The sequence below is a fragment of the Stigmatopora argus genome, chromosome 5 (assembly GCF_051989625.1).
Source record: "Stigmatopora argus isolate UIUO_Sarg chromosome 5, RoL_Sarg_1.0, whole genome shotgun sequence".
Classification (NCBI taxonomy): Eukaryota; Metazoa; Chordata; class Actinopteri; order Syngnathiformes; family Syngnathidae; genus Stigmatopora; species Stigmatopora argus.
In genome coordinates this window covers 4,646,501-4,660,942 of record NC_135391.1, presented here as the reverse complement: position 1 = coordinate 4,660,942, position 14,442 = coordinate 4,646,501, and the positions used below count along the sequence as shown (strand labels likewise).

General features: G+C 40.9%; 1 protein-coding gene across 3 annotated transcripts; it reads left to right on the top strand.

Moving 5' to 3' along the window:
• Positions 1 to 1,884: 1,884 nt before the first annotated feature.
• LOC144074420 (poly [ADP-ribose] polymerase tankyrase-1) lies at positions 1,885 to 14,189 on the top strand. Of its 3 annotated transcripts, none has more exons than XM_077600840.1 (28): positions 1,885 to 2,368; positions 3,063 to 3,287; positions 3,610 to 3,705; positions 3,809 to 3,845; positions 4,052 to 4,127; positions 5,069 to 5,089; positions 6,493 to 6,587; positions 6,666 to 6,732; positions 6,816 to 7,002; positions 7,096 to 7,217; positions 8,146 to 8,237; positions 8,350 to 8,428; positions 8,510 to 8,681; positions 8,767 to 8,846; positions 8,981 to 9,126; positions 9,301 to 9,466; positions 9,550 to 9,769; positions 10,462 to 10,571; positions 10,649 to 10,837; positions 10,940 to 11,186; positions 11,268 to 11,350; positions 11,445 to 11,556; positions 11,628 to 11,725; positions 11,821 to 11,895; positions 11,988 to 12,093; positions 12,637 to 12,823; positions 12,911 to 13,067; positions 13,137 to 14,189. In XM_077600840.1, the coding sequence occupies exons 1-28, from the start codon at positions 1,936 to 1,938 to the stop codon at positions 13,221 to 13,223; spliced, it is 3,765 nt and encodes a 1,254-aa protein (XP_077456966.1). In that variant the 5' UTR covers positions 1,885 to 1,935; the 3' UTR covers positions 13,224 to 14,189. The 3 variants fall into 3 exon arrangements, with proteins under 3 accessions (XP_077456966.1, XP_077456964.1, XP_077456967.1); XM_077600838.1 differs by having other exon boundaries at positions 11,445 to 11,565; XM_077600841.1 differs by lacking the exon at positions 5,069 to 5,089 and having other exon boundaries at positions 11,445 to 11,565.
• Positions 14,190 to 14,442: the final 253 nt, after the last annotated feature.

Genomic DNA, 14,442 nt, shown 5'->3' with positions numbered 1-14,442 from the left:
TCTCACTCTCTCTTTCTCTCTCCCCCTCTCTCGCTCTCTCTCTCACTAACTCTCCCCAACTCTCTCTCAATCTTTCACTCTCTCACTCTCCTCTCTCAGTCACTCTCTTACTCTGTATCACTCTTTCACTCCTCGCTCCCTCTCTTTCACTCTCACTTTATCCAACTCTCTCAATCTTTCACTCTGCCACTCTCTCTCTCTCTGCTCTCACTCACTCTGCCACTCTCTCTCTCTCTGCTCTCACTTACTCTCCTGCTCTCTCTTACTCTGTATCACTCTTTCACTCTCACTTCATCCAACTCTCTCAATCTTTCACTCTGTCACACTCTCTCACTCTCTGCTCTCGCTCACTCTGCTGCTCTCTCTTACTCTGTGTCACTATTTCACTCCTCTCTGTCTCTCACACACACTCACTGTTATTCTCACCATTTCATATATGTACTAGTTTCATTATTTTCAATGGTAGGAATGTTAATCACCAATTTCAAGAAGGTAGAGACACTTCCATTTTGGAATGGCACACCATAAGTAAAGGCTTTTATGATATCATTATACCGTTGTGCTAAAAAAATGGCACAATGACTTAAAGCAGGTGTTTCAAATATATAGCCCGCAGGCTGAAAGTGTGGGGTGCACAGACAATGTCCACAACAGCAAAAAAAAACAAGCCTCAGGCATGATCGCAAATATTTAATATTATTAAAACAACTTTTCTCATTTCAAGCAGAAGGGCGAGATTGCAAATAAAATATTTACTTCTCTGATGGACCGGCACCAGGTGGCTCGCGGACCGGTACCGGCCCTTGGACCGGCGATTGCAGACCACTGCTCTAAATTGTATTATTTACTGGATGCCTTTAGAACAGCTTGTAAAACTTAAGAGGGAGTTTGGCTATGTTGCATCATAATTTTTTCATCCAGGCAGAAACAGTTGTGGTGTGACCCGCAAGACGTGGCCAACGACTGCCTCAGCTGCTGACTCCTAATTATCTACTGTGCAGTCGTGACAGGCAAGTCTGTAATGACTGTCACATCAGATAAATGCCATTTTCTCTCAGGCTTCCTGCTGTCAAGAAAATTTGGTCCATTTACACTAAGGCTATTACTAATCTGTACATGTCAGGGAGGATGGGTCAGACTTCCCGGGTGAAAAGAATGCAAGGCAAATTCTTGCTGCTGACACAAATCAACCATTGTGAAGGTCAGTGTCTTTTTTAATGCCTTGTAATAGGAAGACTACTAAGTAAATGGAATATCAAGATACTATTATAGTTAGGAGACATGTTATGAGATTATACCACGGCAAACAGTGGTATATTTATCACTCATGATTGATTTGTCGTATTTATCTGTCAGACTGCTGTTTGCCTGTGTTGAGAGGATTAAGTGGATTCCCTTGAAACCTTGTGATCTAGAAAAGAAAAGACCCAATTTTGGCTAAATATAATTTGGAAGCTGTGTAATTTCTTTATACATGTTTCATGAATTATTGATGACAGTTTCATGTTCATGATTTTCATTCGTTTCCATTTAAAATGAATGTATCGTGTTTTTCTTGTGTATAAATGTTCTGTTTTCATATGATACACAATAATGTTGATTGAGGACGTTGGATTTTGATTCACTTGGATTGACCTTGCAGATACTTCTATCAACCAGTAGATGGCGTTAAATGCTCGGTCAATGTTTGTATGTGGTATCGTTTGTTTGAGATGAATTAAAATATGTTTAAATATCAGTGGAATTGGATGTACTACTGATTAGATTGACTCAGAGAGAATAACCATAAATAGAACAGTTTAACGACATGTTACAGTTTCGAAAAGTGTTTGGTTGCATTGGAATTTGTTAATGAGTTGGTGAAGAAGACCGGAAGTACGACCACTTTCACCGGAAAGGCGGAGCAGCGTTTATTGTTGCTTGCGAGCTGCTGTAATGGCGGTGTCTCGTCGCTCAGCAGCGCAGCAGCAACAGACTATCTTACAATCCCCACCGAGAAACATTTCTCTCTCGGGTGCCGTTTCGGCTGTTAGCCCGATGGCAGGGATCGGTTCGCCGCATGAGAGCGATCGGGAATCCAACGGAGCGATTGAAGGCGCTCTGGCCTCTCCGGACCCGCCTGCCCCGGTCCTGGCGAGCAGCGCGAGCTCAAGTACGACAGCCTCCGGAGGTAGCGCCGTCTCCAGCCCCGGTTCCGGGGCCACAAGCCCGGCCGACGCCATCAACGGAGTCGGTGGTGCTTTCCGGGAGTTGTTCGAAGCTTGTCGCAATGGAGATGTGTCGAGAGTGAAGCGGCTCGTCGACTCGGTGAATGTTAACGCGAAAGATATGGCCGGCCGAAAATCGACTCCTCTGCATTTCGCTGCGGGTAAGTATAGCTAAGCTAGGCTAACGAGATAGCGATCGGCTACATTGTCCTTTTCGTTAAATTCGAATGATTGAGAAATGCTTCTGTGGTCATTCTGTTGTTATTGGATCGAGTAATACGATATTTTTAGAGATGCTGACGCCTTAAGAAGCTAATCCATCAGAAGATGCTAACTAAACTACGTCGTGTCGTGTTGCATCAAATGTACAACAAATGGGTCAACAGGATGTGGTTTTCCACCCTGATTAATATTAGTATTATTTTCTTTTACATTATCTAGCCTCAACGTTAGCAATACAGCTCCCGTTTTGCAATTGTCTGATTTAGTTGTGCAACGATGACCGATTTTTTTTCAAGGCCGATTTTATTTAACAAAATTCCGATACATTGGACTTCTCGCACTGTGTCCTTTTCCATTTAGTTTTATTACCGTGGAAGTCAAGAAATTAACTCATTTGACCTAAAATTGGTTATGTGTTGTGTAAGAAACTAATAGAACACGATAAGCCTCGTTTTTTTCTGTCCAGGGTCTTAGTGAATTGAGCATATAGAAGGAATTAGGCCAGCCAATGTTTACAATCCATTCTTTTTCGTTCTTGATGCCTAAACTTCTAGCTTGAACCGCCTGTATTTTGCCTGTACATGATTTTTCCGTGTCCTATAAGTAGTAACATCTTAAATGTTCTTGCTTCAGGTTTTGGTAGAAAAGATGTGGTGGAGCATCTCCTCCAAACTGGGGCCAATGTCCATGCCAGGGATGACGGGGGACTCATCCCCTTGCATAATGCTTGTTCCTTCGGTCATGCTGAGGTTGTGGGCCTCCTTCTGTGCCAGGGCGCAGACCCCAACGCCAGAGATAATTGGAATTACACTCCCTTGCATGAGGCGGCCATCAAAGGAAAAATCGACGTGTGCATAGGTAAGGCTTACTTTCCAATTGAGATTTTTTTTCAACCAAAATAATTTTGCATATAATCGTAACCCCATGCTTTATTTTGAAAATGGATTTTCAATCCAAGTCGGTTCATTAGTGTCGTTACAACCGCTAATGCGAGGTGTTTGCAACACAGTCCTTTGCAGAAAGCAATTTTTAGATGAATATAAACATTTTAGGGCCTTAAGGCTTTAAATTAGCAGGAATTTTAATTTTCCTCTGTTTTGGGTGATTTTTTTTTCTTTATTAATTTTGGCCAAGATTTGACATTTTAGCGCATCACTCATTTTCTTTATTTTCAATGTAGTGTTACTCCAGCACGGGGCCGATCCAAACATTCGTAACACTGACGGAAAATCGGCACTGGATCTCGCCGACCCTTCTGCCAAGACAGTGCTTACTGGTAACTTCCCACCCAGATTGTTTTAAATGAGCACGACTCATTCGCCAACTGAGATTGTAAAATATGAAATCACCTAATGTAAAAAAAATCAATTTCCAAACAGGAGAATACAAGAAGGATGAACTCCTGGAAGCAGCAAGGTGAGACTTCGCCCATTGATTCATGGGTATTGTTAAGTGAGAAAAGACTAAATACACTCTCAGTGCACTAATAAAACGGATAATAGATGATATAAACCATTCCTAGTTGATCAAATTTAAGATGATTTCTGCTATGTTGTATTATTATTGAAATATTTGGAATTGAATGTTTTCTTTTTAACTGTGTCAATAAACTATCATTCCAGGAGTGGAAATGAAGAAAAACTGATGGCTCTTCTGACACCATTAAACGTTAACTGTCATGCCAGTGATGGTCGAAAGGTAAATTAAATATGACTGCATTATCTACTTAATAATAAAAAAATCCCCATAACTGTAAAAGATATATTTAAAAAAAAAACATCGATAGAATACACTTTCCATGTGTGCCGTTTTCCCCCACTAAATTTAATCATGTATTATTAGGCTTTTATTAAAAATATTTAGTATCAATGCGCTTCTAACTTAAACTTATCTATTTGCTCGAGTAGTAACATCTGAGTTGACACTTTTATTCAAGACTCATATTTTGCCGATTGTTTTTTTTTTTTTTTTGGAGCATTGCTGTCCTCACCTTTTGAAATTTGTCTTTGAGTGATTCTCAGCATCTCTTATATTAACACGTCGTCTCTCCCAAGTGAGATTTTCCATTAAATTCCCTTTTTTCAGGTGACAGGTATAGCAGCTATACTGTATGCTCCCATGGTGTACTTTTAGTCGAATTGTCTTTTTCTTTCTGGAACGTTTTGCGCAAGATCAATTGCATTAGGACAACACACAGTACACTTCAAAGCATTTTTTTCGGACGTCACCATAAAGCATTGCTAATGTCGATGTAACCTTTTATTTCCATTTCATTGCCATGTCATATAGACTAGTAAGACCTCACTCTTTTAGCGCTAAAAATGCCCCAATGGTCTGCAGTCAAATTGCTAACAGTACCAAATATCGACTTATTTCATTCATGCCTTTCTGTGTATTTCTCTGTCTCTGCTGTCATTTATTTATAACTTCCACACGCCATACGCCGCTTATATTTGATGAGTTCTAACCGTATAACACTGAAAAACAAGGGCTGTCACTCAGTGGCAAATCAAATGGTAATTTACGAGTTTGCGTCATTTTTTTTTAGAGGGGAGAATTGTCTGTGACCCGATGCTGCCGTTTTGTAATTTATTTCCCATTTTGTTTTTTGTGTGACTATGGCAACATTTGTCGATCAGTCAACATCTCAAAAAATGCTGGTAAGTTGACCTTGATAACAGCCACTTGATTGATGCACTCTTGTGGTCTTTCCCCTCCCCCCCTTTTTTTAATCCATTGTTTTATTTTGTACAATAAGCTGGCTGTCACTCGATTAATCGCACATCATGGGTGCGTGGGTCACTCATGTATCACACCCTGATGCTCCTCCGTCCGTGTATGTGCGTGCGTGGGTTTGCGTGAGCGTGTGGCATGTGAGTGCGTCTATCGACTTGGTCAATGGTGACATCCTTTTTTTGGGGGGTGGTTTGGAGAAGAGCTCAGTTTGTTTCACTGCCTGCTTTATTTTCGCATCTGTCCTTTCTCTTCACTCATACTAGCGTTCATCCAGACTTCACACTGTTTCTGATGGGGCTTTTTTTTTTTGTTGTTTGGGTTCTTGGTTGGTTTTTGATGAGGGCTTGTGCATGCTCTAAGGCTCGCTCTTTTGTCTGGTGAATTTTGGTAACTCTTTACTTTTTAATCAATGGCCTGGAATGCAAGAATGATTTTTTTTTTTACCTGAGTGCTACGGCCGTGCTTTTTTTTTTTTTTTTTTTTTTTTTTTTAAATCTTCTTGCCAGTGACTGCTCGTCATCTCATCCTGAGCAAATGCCATTTCACATTTGATTCTGTAACCTAGGAGGGTCAGGTTGACAGTTTCCTTTTCTGCTTTTTTTTTTCCTCCACAAATCATCGCTGCTGGGAATTTCTGGGTTGAGAATGACTGAATTGTTTATTTTCCCCTGCTTTTATCCCTGCATGGAAATTTGTTTGAGAATGACCGGAAAGCACAATCTTTGCAAGACTTTTTTTAAGACATGGCTTTCACTCAAATGTAGCACTTGGCTGAAAATACATTATGGTTTATCTCTTTTGCTTTAAATGCTTCCATGAACAATTATTCTTCCTTTCGACAGCTCTTTGCATGCCCTTCTATTTTTTAAAAATCCTTATTAGAACTGGCCAAATAATAGTATCAATGTCATCTTTATAATTTTTATGCAGTCTAGCCTAATAGAAGCTTTGTTCCCAACTAGGTTTCATGATTGAGTTTATTATTTCGTTTCTGTCAGATGACAATTTGACTTAAATTTCAGATTGTTACAGCATGATAATTAATGTCAGTGTATTGAAAGCATTGATGATTATCGCTTCTGACTGAAAATTGACAGCCCTTCCACTTGGTGACATTTTGTCCACTGACTTGGTCGGCCCCATCATACGCACAATTCACCCGCAGCTCAGCTAGCATAGCCAGCCGAATCACATTGGCTCTGGCTCTAATCAGCCGCTTGCTCCTATGGCCATCGAAGGCAACGCAAAGTCAAGAAGCCCACTAGCCGTATTTGCTTGGAAGTTTGCTGCAAAGATGCCTCTTTTTGTTTTATTTTATTTTTTATAGTCAACGCCCCTCCACTTGGCGGCTGGCTACAACAGAGTCCGCATTGTTCAGCTCCTTCTTCAACACGGAGCTGACGTTCATGCCAAGGACAAGGGGTGAGATTACAGTAGATATTCTTGGATATTGCTAAATTGTTGCGATTTGTGATTCTCAACTGGGGATGTTTTTTTCAGCGGTCTGGTTCCTCTTCACAACGCTTGTTCCTACGGTCACTTTGAAGTCACTGAGCTTCTGCTTAAGGTTAGTTCCAAGTTTATTGACTTGCATTTTTAGAATGGTCAATGAGGTCCAACCTTCCTTTTTGCAATGTTTTCCTCCCGCAGCACGGCGCATGTGTCAACGCAATGGATCTGTGGCAGTTCACTCCCCTCCACGAAGCAGCGTCCAAGAACCGCGTGGAAGTGTGCTCCTTACTGCTGAGCCACGGGGCTGACCCGACACTACTCAACTGTCACAGTAAAAGTGCCGTGGACATGGCCCCAACGCCAGAGTTGAAAGAGAGGCTAAGCTGTGAGTTGTTTCAAGCCACATTTTGAAATCACTTTTTTTTTTTTTTACTGGAAATGATTTGACCCACTAAAATGATCATTCCATTCCATCTAGATGAGTTCAAAGGTCATTCACTGCTGCAGGCAGCTCGGGAAGCTGACATGACCAAAGTGAAGAAGACCCTGGCTCTGGAAATCATCGGGTTCAAACATCCCCAAACCAATGAAACAGCTCTGGTCAGCACCTCTGTTATTACATGTGTTGTTATTATTATTATTATTGCTGTTACTATTATTGTTGTTGTTATTATTTATTATTATTTTATCTATTATCATTTTTAATAATAATTATTTTTATTTTTTGTGTTATTGTTTTTTTTTTTTTTTATTATTATTATATGTTTTATATTATAGATCATAAAGTAATAAGAAAATCAAAAACTTCAAAAGGAAATGACAATAGTACACATACTATAAAATAACCGGCATTTATGGTAAAACATGCAGTGATGTTTCAGTACAACTTAATATTGAATTGTAATTAATCACTAAAACCTCATGATAGGTTCACCAATGAATATACTTTAATATAAGGAAGACATCGGAACGCATATCCAGCTTTTCTTGCAAGAAGAGAATCGATCCTGGCTCGTATTCGTCCTAGATCATTCTAAAGAACCGAATCCTCTCCTGCCCATTTAATTGCATTAGAGTCAAAACAATTAAGGTTATCTATTCAAAACAATTGCAATTAAGGTCAGAAATAAAAAAAAACAATTGCATAAGAATTAAAACAAGCAAGCATCCATAATCAAAACAATTGCGAGTCTTTTCGAAGGGCGAACGGTATCGCCACCTGGCCCGGAATCCAAGTCAAAACAATTAAGAGTCCTTCCCGGATCTTCATTGTGAACTTGCGACTGGGTGAGAAGTCGAGGTTTCAAAACAATTTTGATAAGTCCAACTTGATAGAGACCTTTCAAGGTTGCAAGCAGATGTACTCAAGTGACCATTTTTAGTGTTACTAAGCTTCTTTGCAAGCATATATATATATATAATGATTATATTTCAAGCACATTTATAATAGTACCCAAAATAACTCTCACAACTGTATTTTAAATGTATAGCCTGTTTACTCATAGTTTTTTCCTTTTTTTTATTGCAGCATTGTGCAGTGGCTTCCCCCCACCCAAAAAGGAAGCAAGTGACAGAATTGCTGCTCCGTAAAGGTGCCAACATCAATGAGAAGAACAAAGAGTAAGCCTACAATTGGTTTCAACACTTAACATTGTCATGTTTATATTATAACTGGGTGAGACAAAAATGACAAAGTAGAGCGAGGGTCAACTTGTTCTCTTGTTTGTCGCAGCTTTATGACTCCATTGCATGTTGCGGCTGAGAGAGCTCACAATGATATTCTGGAGGTGCTGCAGAAACACGGAGCAAAGGTGGGCATTTCGGTTTCATTCAAGAAATCTTTTACAACGCCATAGAGCAGGTTTTCACCCGCTTACCTTATCCGACCTCAGGTGAATGCGGTGGACACACTGGGACAGACCGCTTTGCATCGGGCTGCTCTGGCCGGACACATCCAAACCTGCAAGCTGCTGCTAAGCTATGGGGCCGACCCGTCCATTGTTTCACTGCAAGGTTTTACCGCCGCCCAGATGGGAAACGAAGCCGTACAACAGATTCTCAACGGTAATTGAATTGGACTCCCGTCAAAAACTGTCGTTCCAGCTTTGGTTCGTTGCCATTCATTTGAACGGCCTGTTTTGTCTTCCAGAAAATGTTCCTACACGAAACTCTGATGTGGACTACAGATTTCTGGAGGCTGCTAAAGCAGGCGATCTGGACACGGTGCAAGTGAGTTTGTGCTTTGAGCGCTCTTTTTGGCGTATTTTAGGAAACAAATCATTGGGGCTTTTGGTTTCCTGAGAAGGTTTTGTCAATTTTGTCGATTTGCCAATATTCACGTCTGAACTCTCTTTGTACGGCAGCAACTGTGCACCCCTCAAAATGTAAACTGTCGGGATCTGGAGGGCCGTCACTCCACTCCGCTTCATTTTGCTGCTGGTTACAACCGAGTGGCTGTCGTGGAATACCTGCTTCACCATGGAGCTGATGTCCATGCCAAGGATAAGGGGTGCGTTGCATTCATTCTTTGTCAGTTGTTATTTGTGCACTATGTGGTGAAAGCTTTAAATCTCATTATACTTGTATAATGACAATTAAAGCATTCAATTTATTGATTTTGACACATTTCAAGACTAAAAATATCCAAGGTTGTCATTTTTTTTACCTTTTCTTCTCCCATCAGCGGCCTGGTTCCTCTTCACAATGCGTGCTCGTACGGACACTATGAAGTTGCTGAGCTGCTGGTAAGACACGGAGCCTCAGTCAACGTCGCCGACCTCTGGAAGTTCACGCCCCTTCACGAGGCAGCAGCAAAGGGAAAATATGAGATTTGCAAACTGCTGCTCAAAGTGAGAACCCTTTTCAGTTCCTGATCTATGCAGTAATACTTGAGAACTTTTTCCATGGTCTTGGTATACGTCTTGTGGTGCAGCATGGAGCAGATCCCTCCAAGAAGAACCGTGATGGCAATATGCCGCTGGACATGGTGAAGGATGGGGACACTGACATCCAGGACCTGCTGAGGGGTGACGCTGCACTGCTGGACGCTGCTAAAAAAGGCTGCCTAGCTCGTGTCCAGAAACTTTGCTCCCCAGAAAACATCAACTGTAGAGACACTCAAGGCCGAAACTCCACACCACTTCACCTAGCAGGTAATAAATATTGAGTCTTCTTGCTTGTATTGAATAGAGTAGAATATTTATGTATAGTTAAGTATGTTTTTTTTGTATTCGTCATTGTAACAACAAATTTAAAATGAAAACCAGTCACTGAATTAGAAATAAGAACATGTTAAAAAGAAATTACCGTATTTTCACGACTATAAGGCGCACCGCATTATAAGGCGCACCGCATTATAAGGCGTACCGCATTATAAGGCGCACCCTCAATGGATGACACATTTTAATTTTTTTCCCATATATAAAGCACACTGGATTATAAAGCGCCCTGTCTATTTTGGAGAAAATTTAAGACTTAAGTGCGCCTTATAGTCGTGAAAATGCGGTACTACCTTTAAAGGTCTGGTCTCTCAACAGAGCTAGTTTTATTTTTTTTCAAAGCTCAGTTTAATGGATTGGACATTTAGTCGTGATAAACAGATTTATATTCACCGCAGAAGGATAAAAAAAGAGCCACATCATGTCGCAATGAAAGACTTATGTCGATTAGATTTTTTTTCCCTCAATTTTTATTGCACTTAACAAAATAATGCCACTTTTGCCATTTTTTCATTTTCTTTTGACCTATAATAACCTTGCAAATTGTATATCCAAGTGTTTCTGGTTTGAGTTTATAGCTCTTATTTATGCTAAGGATGTTGCATTGATTCCTCATTTCTTTTTAGCTGGTTATAACAACCTTGAAGTTGCTGAATATCTGCTCGAACATGGCGCAGACGTCAACGCCCAAGACAAGGGAGGCCTTATACCGCTGCATAATGCTGCTTCCTATGGCGTGAGGCTCAATTCCGTTTATTCCCAGACATCCAAATAAAAGCTGTGACTTATAGGTTTTTCTTTTTTGGTCTTCAGCACGTCGACATCGCTGCGCTGCTCATCAAATACAATACGTGCGTGAACGCCACCGACAAATGGGCTTTCACACCCCTTCACGAGGCCGCCCAGAAGGGCCGCACGCAGCTTTGTGCCTTGCTATTGGCTCACGGGGCTGATCCGACCATGAAGAACCAAGAAGGGCAAACCGCCCTGGACCTGGCCACGGTAACATAATCGCAGAATCTTTTAACGTTCTATCTTGCGGTTGTTCAGGTCACGTCAGTTTGAATCATCTCATCTTGTGTGTGTGCGTGGCTGCGCCCTCAGGCCGACGACATCAGAGCCCTCCTTATGGACGCCATGCCTCCAGATGCTCTACCGAGCTGTTTCAAGCCACAAGCCACGGTGGTCAGCGCCTCCGTCATCTCCCCGGCCTCCACGCCCTCTTGTTTATCAGCCGCCAGCAGTATAGACAACCTGGCCGGGCCGCTTAACGAGCTGGCCGGCGGTGCCGCCGGCGGGAGCTCAGGCGTGGCAGATGGAGCCGCGGGCAATGACCGCAAAGAAGGAGAATGTAAGATTTGCCAAACTTCCTCATGGAGCCTTTTTTCTATCCAATGTCGGTTTACAACTATGTGATATTTTCCCGAAATAGTGACAATGCTGGACATGAACATCAGTCAATTCTTGAAGAGTTTGGGCCTGGAGCATTTGAGGGATATTTTTGAAAGAGAGCAGGTGGGAAATTGATTTTTTGGAGGAAGTTTTCCATCATAAAATGAAAAACACTTTCAGATAAAGCTATGTTCTTAAACCTGTCATGTTATGTTAGATCACTTTGGATGTTCTGGTGGACATGGGCCACGAGGAGCTGAAGGAAATCGGAATCAACGCCTACGGACACCGTCACAAACTTATCAAGGGTGTCGAGAGGCTGCTGGGCGGTCAGCAAGGCGAGAAGGACATTGGGAGGTCGTTGCTCTTTGAGGAAATTAACCGCGTTGTCTCTTTGCAGGAGCCAATCCATATCTGACATTCCACTGCGCCAGCCAGGGCACAATACTCATAGACCTTGCCCCAGACGACAAGGAGTACCAATCAGTGGAGGAGGAAGTGAGTCGGGACGCACTGATTGATGTTCAGTTGGTTAATGATGATGGATTACGTCGTTGGGATTCTAAACAACGTCTTTTATTTGTGTTTCCCAGATGCAGAGTACCATCAGAGAGCACAGAGATGGTGGCAATGCGGGTGGCGTGTTCAGCAGATACAACATCATTAAGGTCTCTGTCGTATATATTTAGTTGGGTTTTTAATCACCTCGATGTATATTTCATGGCGAATGACGCTTTCAATGTTCATATTTGGTTCACAGATCCAAAAAGTGGTCAACAAGAAGTTGAGGGAGCGTTACACACACAGGCAGAAGGAGATTTCAGATGAGAACCACAACCACCACAACGAGCGCATGCTGTTTCATGGTACATTCATCAATTACACAACTATTCATTGTTGATTTTCATGTCACATCTGTTTGAAAACTTCCGGTTGTGTTTTTGCATTAGTTCTGCTTAAAACATGTGTCAAAGTGGCGGCCCGGGGGCCAAATCTGGCCCGCCGCATCATTTTGTGTGGCCCGGGAAAGTAAATAATGAGTGCCGACTTTCTGTTTTAGGATCAAATTAAAATGAAGAGTAATGTTATATATTAAAATTCCTGATTTTCCCCCTTTTTAAATCAATAATTGTAATTTTTAATCATTTTTTTCTGTGTTTTTAGTTCACAAATCATTTTGTAAAATCTAAAAATATATTTAAAAAAGCTAAAATAAACATTGTTTTAGATCTATCAAAAACTGAATATTCAGGGCTTTTAATCCATTTATAAAAAGTCTATCTAAGTTTATCTAAAATGGTCCGGCCCACATGAAATCGAGCGAACCAACCCGAGTCTGACACCCCTGGCTTAGAACATAAAAGGTTTAAAGACCTTCCCATCCAATTCACCTTGAGTGTCTTCCACAGGTTCCCCGTTTATCAATGCCATCATCCATAAAGGATTTGATGAGCGTCACGCTTACATTGGAGGAATGTTCGGGGCAGGCATTTACTTTGCTGAGAACTCCTCCAAGAGCAACCAGTATGTTTACGGCATTGGCGGGGGTACAGGCTGCCCAACACACAAAGACCGATCCTGCTACCTGTGCCACAGGTCAACCAAACAACCATTCAAAAATAACTTGTGTTTAGAGTGTACTCTTCTTTAATCAGATCATTTTTCAAACTTATTTTTTTACAGGCAGATGTTGTTCTGCAGGGTAACTCTTGGAAAGTCCTTCCTACAATTCAGTGCCATGAAAATGGCTCACGCACCCCCAGGACACCACTCCGTGATCGGGCGGCCGAGCGTTAACGGCTTGGCTTATGCCGAGTATGTGATTTACAGAGGCGAACAGGTACGTTTTAAGGCAAAAAGTCGCACAAGTAGTCCAAAAAAATCATATATTTTCTTTGTTTTTGCTCAGGCCTTCCCAGAGTACCTCATCACCTACCAGATTTTAAAACCAGAGAGTGCAGCCCAGTCTGCCGCAGGAGCCGAGCAGAAGTCATAGTTGGTCTCCCACCATGACTCCGTGCTATTTTCTCTTTCTTTTTGATAGTGCATCAGAGCCGGAGTCACGTGACACATTTCCAGTTTTTTTCCTCCTGCTGCTTAAAGTGATCATGACTTAAAAAGCAAGCAAATGTGCTGTGTAATACTCTTCTCCTTTTTCCTATTCTCACTTGTTGTGCATCAGTTGCATGTTAACACAGGAGCATGTTAGGCCCAGTAGTGTGCGGGTCACTTCTCTTGATAGTTTGCCAACCTTTAGTATCATGCTTGAAGCCTGTGGACAACCAAGCCTGGCTTAAAGTGCCAGGTTTTTTTAAATAATGTGGACTATAAATATGACCACATCTGGATTCATGCTGTACAGAGGATTTAAGGTAGTAGACATTTATTAGAAACAAAAAAAAACAATGAAATGATATTCTGTAAAGTGGACTACGAGCATAAGCAAAACAACGGTTCGGAATTTTGTTTTTTTTTAACTTGTTGCACAACTTGAGGGAAGGTTGGTATATTTTGAATCGGCATTATAACATTGTCGAGAGTGACAGTACACTCAATAACACAGCTTGATCACAATCGGCCCCACCCGCATAATATTAAGGGTATTCTATACGTATGAATGCTGTACAATTAAAGCATTATATATGACGGAATAGCTTAGTATTGAAATATGCTTGTAATGTTAAACTTGATAGTCAGTGAACTCTTCAACGCATCCCTCTTGTTACCGTTGGTCTTCTTTCAAGCATAAGAATTTGCACTTTTACATAGAAACCTATTTAAGTTATTTTGAATTTAAATGGAAAATTTCAGATAAAAATATTTGTACAGGTTGTGTAAATTGTTTATAACTGTTTAACGGTATCATGAGTTGAACATAAGTTTAATTTTGTTTTCCTTTTATGCCTTCTTTACCCCCACTTCCTTTTGTCTGTTTGTTTTTTAATAAATGTCACATTAACAATTTGCTGTAAGGACTTCTTTTCTAATTGTTTTCTGGTGAGTACATACTTGTGTTTTAGTTTGACATTTACTTGTTCATAGCTATTTGATCGTATTGTATGAAAGGAAGCAGATAAATAGGTTAGTTCTACTTTCTGCAAACTAGTGGAAGAGCATAGACAATATTTTTGTTACTTTTGCAGCAATTAAGTAAATATTGTTTGTTTTTCTTTGCACTTTTTGTCATGTAGAAATTTAAATTGTGAATCAATCCT

Coding starts and splice junctions, on each gene's coding strand:
- LOC144074420 (XM_077600838.1), top strand. CDS start 1,936: ATGGCGGTGTCTCGTCGCTCAGCAGCGCAGCAGCAACAGACTATCTTA. Junction 3,846..4,051: donor GAACTCCTGGAAGCAGCAAG/GTGAGACTTCGC, acceptor CTATCATTCCAG/GAGTGGAAATGAAGAAAAAC. Junction 12,094..12,636: donor CGAGCGCATGCTGTTTCATG/GTACATTCATCA, acceptor TGTCTTCCACAG/GTTCCCCGTTTATCAATGCC.